Raw genomic sequence first — 7,089 nt, forward strand, 5'->3', positions numbered from 1 at the left:
TGGGTCTAAGCCTTGTATTCCTAAATGTGTTATACTGGTACAATGCCTATGAGAGTAACAATATTCATCTCACTTTTATATCAATAAGAAGCTCGTACCAATGAAAACCTTAAAATTTGTAATCAAAGTAAATTGGTGCCATTTAAGAATTTATATCTTCATCTTGATAATAATAATCTTGATAATAACAGATTTCTACTAATAGGTTATGGCTATGCAATAAATCCTAGCTAATCTTCTCTATTCCCATAAAACCACTACTTTTCCCTAGAAAGACAGCCCAACATTTACCACCTTAGTCCCCAAGCCCAGGCAATAGGGCAGCTGACTCTTCATTAGCTTCTTCAAGTGTGTCTGTGTGTGTATGTCTGTGTCAGTGTGTCTGTGTGAGTGTGTGTGTGTGTGTGTGTGTGTGTGTCATATATATATATATATATATATATATATATATATATATATATATATATCAACCTACACAACAGGATGACATCAGAAAAAAGTTAGCTGTAAGAAATACTTCTGGACAAATGGCAAGGACTTTTCTCTCTTTTAAATGCACTTATTGCAGGTAAAAAAGAGACATGAAGAGAGTCTTAATAATTAAAACATGGAGTTCAATTACAATGTATTCAGATTCAGATGATTCTAAATAAGTTTAAAATAACACATCTACCATTTATGTAACAGTTGGATAATTGAATAGTAACTAGATTTTTAGCAATGTTAAGAAAGGGACAGCAGAAAGAAGAAAAACAGGCAAAGTCAGGAAGTAGGAGATTGCGGGGACCCTCCAGAATGTACCAGTGACCTGGGAGGTGAGAGTCTCTCAGGACCCAAAGGGAGGGACCTCAGATTAAATGACCTACATTGAAGAAAGGGACCTTGTAGAGCCCACCTTCAGCAGAAAGTCAGGGTATCAAGTGAGGGACGGGGTTGCCATCCCACAGTCAAAACTCTGACTCATAATTGTTCCTGTCTGAAAGAACTGCAGGGATGGAAATAGAGAAGATCCTGAGGAAGAAAAGGTCCATCGACAGGCCCAAAGTGGGATCCAGCCCAAGGGGGGGCACCAAGAGTTGACACTATTACTGAGGCTATAGAGCACTCACAGAGACCTATCATGACTGCCCTCCAAAGAATCAAAAGGCAGCTGAAAGAGTCAAATGCAGATATTTGCACCCAACCAATTGACAGAAGCTACTGACCCCTGTGGTTGAATTGGGGGAAAACTGCAAGAAGCTGAGGAGGAAGGGCCTCTCTGTAGGAAGACCAGCAGTCTCAATTAACCTGGACCCCTGAGATCTCTCAGACACTGGAGCACCAACCAGGCAAAATACACCAGCTGTTATGAGGCCCCCACACATATACAGCAGATGACTGCCAGGTATGGGTTTAGTAAAAGAAGATGCACCTAACCCTCAACAGACAGAAGACTCCAGGGAGTTTAGAGTTCTGGTGTACCCGTTGTGGGGACATTCTCATGAAGATCTGCGGGGGATGGGGGGGCGGCGCATTGGAGGTATGTGATGTGGAACAGTGGAACATTCCAAGGGCAGACACAAATGGGGAGCAGAATAAAATCTGGAGTTTAAAATAAATAAATAAAAATTTAAAATAATTATAAAAAGAAAAGTGGAAACACTTTACATCGAAAAAAACAGAAGCAGAAAATGCAACATGGGACTTGAAAAGTGCAAACTCAATAAATCAACTGGAGAATGTTACAAAAGCTCAGGTTTTCAATTCCCTCAAAACATCTCTCCAGTTTCCTTTAAACTGAAAATAACTCAACAAAAAATCTTACAATTATATATTACAACATAAATTTGTACTGCAGACTCCAAGAAAGAATCATCTGGTTACAGGGCCATGAAGTGTTTTCATTTTGCTATCTGTGTGTAGGGGGGAAAAAAGATGGAAATATTTGCAAGTTTTCTGGTGTATTTTTCTAGGTGTTGTTTTGTTGTTGTTGTTGTTGTTGTTGTTGTCAAAGCTCTAAAATTCTCTCCCTTCCCTTTCTAAAAATACAAACACCACTCAGAAATTGCATGCTGAAATTTTTATTGGAATAGTATAGACAATCAACAGTGATTCATTGACCTGTGTCTGAAGGACATAATCTTCTCAGGTACTTTCTGAAACACAAAAAAGGGAAAAGTTATTGAAAATTAGGACATGCTGGAGTTCCTCACCTGCTATTGGGACCCCTGAAAGAAGAAGTGTGGGAGGCCACACCTTCTTCTTCCTCCATCCCCTATCCTTCATTCCTTCCCCACTTTCTCAGGTTTACTCATATCAGGCACTGAGAAGACAATGGAACTAATCCATTTCTTACAAGATGAATGTGAGTGAGGATCTTACATTGTTCATCCATTGTTTCTGATTTTAAAAGTTCCACGATAAATTGCCAAAGTTTTACAGTGCTATGTGCCCTGAGTGATTGAGCAGCTAATACTAACCTAAGTATTTATTAACAGAAGAGGCTGTAGACAGATCATGACAGACCATGCAGTTAAATAGTGTACAACTAAATGTCCTGAGAACACAAACAGCAAAATAAAATCAAGCAAAGCATGCTGTGAGAGACCTGCAGAATTATAAAGCAATGAAGTTTTCTAAGTAGTGTGGTTTTGATAGTGAGTAACCTAAAGATCATTCACATAAACCTCAGTTTGTTATAATATTTACCCACATACACATATTAATATTTTTAAGGGTGTTGCCAAAGGATTAAAATGAATGGCTTTCAAGGACAAAAATGACAATGTAGTATAATATATAATATGATATTCAGCTATGTATACTCCTAGGATGTAAGATTCCTACCGACATAGACATATATAAATTTAGAAGAATATATTGAAATTCTGACCAAGGTTAGAGGTGTCTGTAAGGTATCACTAAGAGACAACAGATCTAAACATCCCTGTGTGGGTGGAGAAGATTGAATACACATAAGATGAGAGGTCAGTGATGGTTAATTCAAAGAAAAAGGGACCTAAGACGATTGTGTCTGCACTTCCATAAACCACGTCAACTCAAAGGGTTATTATTGTTACAAAATAGATGAATAAAATAAATAAATAATAAAGGAGTGATGGAGCATTAAGGAGATAAGGAGCTATGTTAGTCTTGTGCAAGTTTGTCTTAGACCCTCAAAGATGAATCACCTTGTACTGTCTGAATGCTGAGGTTTGAAATGAGGCTGAGGTTAATGCTGTGTTCATATGCTGACAGTTAGCTCCTTTTGATACTATGATTTAACAAATATGGATGCAAGGTCATTATATTTATTAAATTTGACTCCTTCATCTTACCTAATTTATTCAAGCCCTTACTGGTTAAAAGGGTCGCACTCTTCCTGAAAACATATGAAAGTATGATGGAAACAGTGTTATGCCTCTGGAATGTTGACGCTTGCGAGGAGAGGGTTTCCTCACTGGATCTCCTTTTTGGGGTTGTCCTTGTGTTTTTTCAGGAGAAGAAGGAGGTTTATTTTGAACCTGTTCTACGTTTCCTTCCCCTGGTTGTTTTTCCACATCATTTCTAGTAGTGTTAGAAGGCTCTTCACTTTCCACTTGTAGTGGTTCCTGTGATTGCTGTTCCTCTCCATTTCCAGAATTGGCAGAAGGTTCTTCATTGGCTGATGGTGCTGATTCGCCATCTTGAGCACTCCCTGAATTTGCTTCAGCAGAAGAAAGATCGGAATCTGAGCCCTGGGTTTGTTGCACCGAATCTGCATAGAAAGGACCAGAACATATGAACACATTGATTAAAAGACTTTCCTCTTGTTCTCTTCCCCTGATGTGATCACATAGTACTTTATCTCAGAACCTCTCTGCCAGCTGCTCATTTCCTCTTTCAGACATCCTCATCTTGTCCTCCTAATTACACATTCCAAAAATACAGAGGCTTTTTATATTTTTAATCCTGAAACAAGTATGGCCACTACAGCTGTCAAACAAGAATATACAGACCCTTATTTATCACATTAGGTATTTCCAAAGTAAAAGTGTAATAATGGAAAGAAAACTACATTAACATAAGAAAAGTTGCAAATTGTACTTCTGGGCATGTTATAAATTCCCTATTTTTGCAAAATGTTTTAGTTAGAGTTTCCCATCTCTAGAATGAAATATAATTTAGCTGTTGAACCTATTGAAGTGTATACTTATACACTCCAATACTGAAAAAGACTAATAATATTGTCCAACAAATATACTAAATGTCTGGAGATGATTTGTTCCCTTCTATTTTTCCATTAATTAAAAACAATTATCTAATAACCTAAGAGGCATAGAGAAAAGAGGGATAGCTTAGTATTTCTCCTTCTTGTTCTTGATGCTCTACAATTATATACTGGACCACAAAGGCAAAAGGAAACCATGGATAATTCTATGTTCTTAGTTAACTCTGATACATTGTTCTGTATCAAATTTCTGAAATCAGCTATGTACTAAGCCACCCACAAAGCCACTGAGGTGGCAGTACCTATATTTGCTCTGATTGAGAATGTGCTCTCAAATCTGTTCTTTTTTATGTTTCTTTACATAGTGCTGAGCACTCTCCTGAACACAAAATGGGCCATTGTATTCCGCTCGTCAAGAAATTTGTGTATTTCAGGTAGAATATTAAGTAAAAAGACCGTGTTACCTGCTAAAGACTCAACTATTCCAACCGTTATCACAGAAATCCCATGGGCCTGTCTTCCTTCTCACCCATGCCTATCATTTCTTTCCTCCTTTCTCCACCTTTTTTCTTGAATGTCTCCAGATCCCACCCTGTAATCCCTGGTACCTTCATTTGTACTCTGAGCTGTGCTCAGGGCCAGCAAGGTTGCTGTGAGCAGGACCACAAGCATCTTGGAAGTGGCTCTGGACATTTTCCCAACTGTGTGCTGAGACATGCATAGCCATACTCCTTATAAAACAAAGAAAAACAATGGTATCTTTGAGCATCCACTGAGTGATCTTCTTCCATTATTTTCTTTGGGACTGTAGCCCAGTGGGGCAGAGTGTGGGAGATTTTCAATGTGCCTTATCTACAAGACCAAAGCCTAATGTGGTGATGACATTAAAGGGCAATTGTCTCTTTACAGCCAAGTATTATTCCATTGTATGTATGCACCACATTCTCAATCCATTCAGGAGATGTAGGACACTTATGTTGGTCTTTTATAGCTATAGTCACTGGAGTAACAGTGAACATGAGCAAGTATCTGAAGAGTGGGATGTTGAGTCCTTTTTTTGTATGCCAAGGAGTGGTGAATCTGGTTTATGTGCTAAATTTTATTTTAGATTTTCAGAATTCCTAACCCCTATTTAAATACTAATTACTTTAGTTTCTTTTCCCACAAAAAAATGAATATTGGCCCATGTTTTAAACATCTTCTGCAGGATATGTTGTCTGCTATTGTCATGACATTCACCATTCTCACTGGGGTTACATGAAATCTCAATGAACTAATATTTTCTATCTGCTAAGAATTTTGAACACTTTCTCCAATGCTTGTTTGCCATATTTATTTCTACATATTTAGTCCTCTCTATAGATGCATTCTGAGTTTTCATTTCAGACATTGGTTGTCTGCATTGTTTCTTTGTTTTGACTTCACTGTTTATTCTGGATATTAATCTCTTATCAGAAGTGTAGCTGGCAAGGCTATCTTCATCATGTGAACTAGATTTTTGCTTGAATGATTATTTCATTAGCTGCACAGATTTTTAGATTTATGTGATCCTTTTTGTCTATTATAAACCATAAATCTTCTCTGAATGAAGTCTTATTAATAAAGTTCTTTCCTACAGTTGGATATTCATTCAGCACTGCCCATGTTTTCTCCTACTAGTTTCAAAATTTTAGGTTACACAATAGGATCTTTCACCTAATTGTATTTGATTTTACGTGTAGAATGGTAAATATGGATAATATTTTTCTGCAAGTAGACTTTTAGTTTTATCAGGATCATTGTGGGGGATGCTGTCTTCCCTACATTTTGAACTTGGGGCATCTTTATCATATATCACATGACTCTAGCTATGCATACTCCAGTGTGGGTCTTCTTTTTTTTCATTACATTGATCCAAGTATCTGATTTTGTTACTACCATAGTTTTTGAATACTATACCTCTGTAACATGGCTTGAAATATGATCTTACACTTTCCCCAAAATTATTCATTTTTTAGAATAGCTTTGATGATCCAAAGTGTCACATGTTCCTGTATGAATTGTATATATTTAGGTAAAATTTGTGCAGAATCTTGTGGGTACTTTGGTTGGGATAATGTTGAATATCTAAATACTGTTAGGAACACATATTAAAATGTTAAAGATACCATGGGATCATGGGAGATCTTTCATCTTCTGGTGCCTTCCTACAATTCTTTTCTTCAATGATTTTTATCTTTCAGTATAGACATTTTTTTCATCTTTGGTTAAGTTTCCTTACACATACATTTTAATGCTTTTGTGAATATTACTGTTCCAATGTTTGCTATCTCAGTATATTAGAATTGGTAATTCATAAGTTGACCATATTTTCTTTCATTTTGATGAAAGCCTTGACTATTTCTCAAAAATTTAGTTGGCAAACAAATGGACCTAGAAATTGTTATCATGAGCTAAATTCCCTGGGCACAGAAAAGGCAAATGCTCCATGTTCTATTTTGTGTATATTTGTCCAAGTCAGTTGCTGGGTGCAGCCTTTCAAAAGACAACAAGCTTCTGTATGCAAGCATAGAAGAGTATAATTAATAATGTTAGGAACTGTTGATTGCCCATGGGTTGGGGTTCAAGTTGGGCCAGTTATTGGTTGGCCATTTATTCAGTCTCTGCTTCATCCACCATGCCTGCATTTGTTCTAGACAGGATAAATTTTGGTGGAATGTTTTTTGAGTGGGTTGCTGTCCCAACAATTCAGAAAAGATCTTCACTAATACTATATCTGACAAATAGCTAATATTCAAAATATATAAAGAATTGAAGAAGTTAGTCTACAAAACATCAAATTATTTTACTTTTAAAAAGCTGTAAAAAGCCAAAAAGAGAATTCTCAACATAGCAATCCTTAATGAATATAAATCACTTGA

At 36.8% G+C, this 7,089-nt stretch overlaps 1 protein-coding gene across 1 annotated transcript; it reads right to left on the reverse strand.

The window, feature by feature from the left end:
• Window positions 1-3,029: 3,029 nt before the first annotated feature.
• On the reverse strand, window positions 3,030-4,910 carry LOC143443429 (uncharacterized). Its single transcript, XM_076939859.1, has 2 exons — window positions 4,798-4,910; window positions 3,030-3,736 (listed from the first exon to the last, which is right to left on the reverse strand). The coding sequence occupies exons 1-2, from the start codon at window positions 4,904-4,906 to the stop codon at window positions 3,342-3,344; spliced, it is 504 nt and encodes a 167-aa protein (XP_076795974.1). The 5' UTR covers window positions 4,907-4,910; the 3' UTR covers window positions 3,030-3,341.
• Between the last annotated feature and the right edge of the window lie 2,179 nt (window positions 4,911-7,089).

The sequence above is a fragment of the Arvicanthis niloticus genome, chromosome 9 (genome assembly GCF_011762505.2).
Source record: "Arvicanthis niloticus isolate mArvNil1 chromosome 9, mArvNil1.pat.X, whole genome shotgun sequence".
Taxonomy (NCBI): domain Eukaryota; kingdom Metazoa; phylum Chordata; class Mammalia; order Rodentia; family Muridae; genus Arvicanthis; species Arvicanthis niloticus.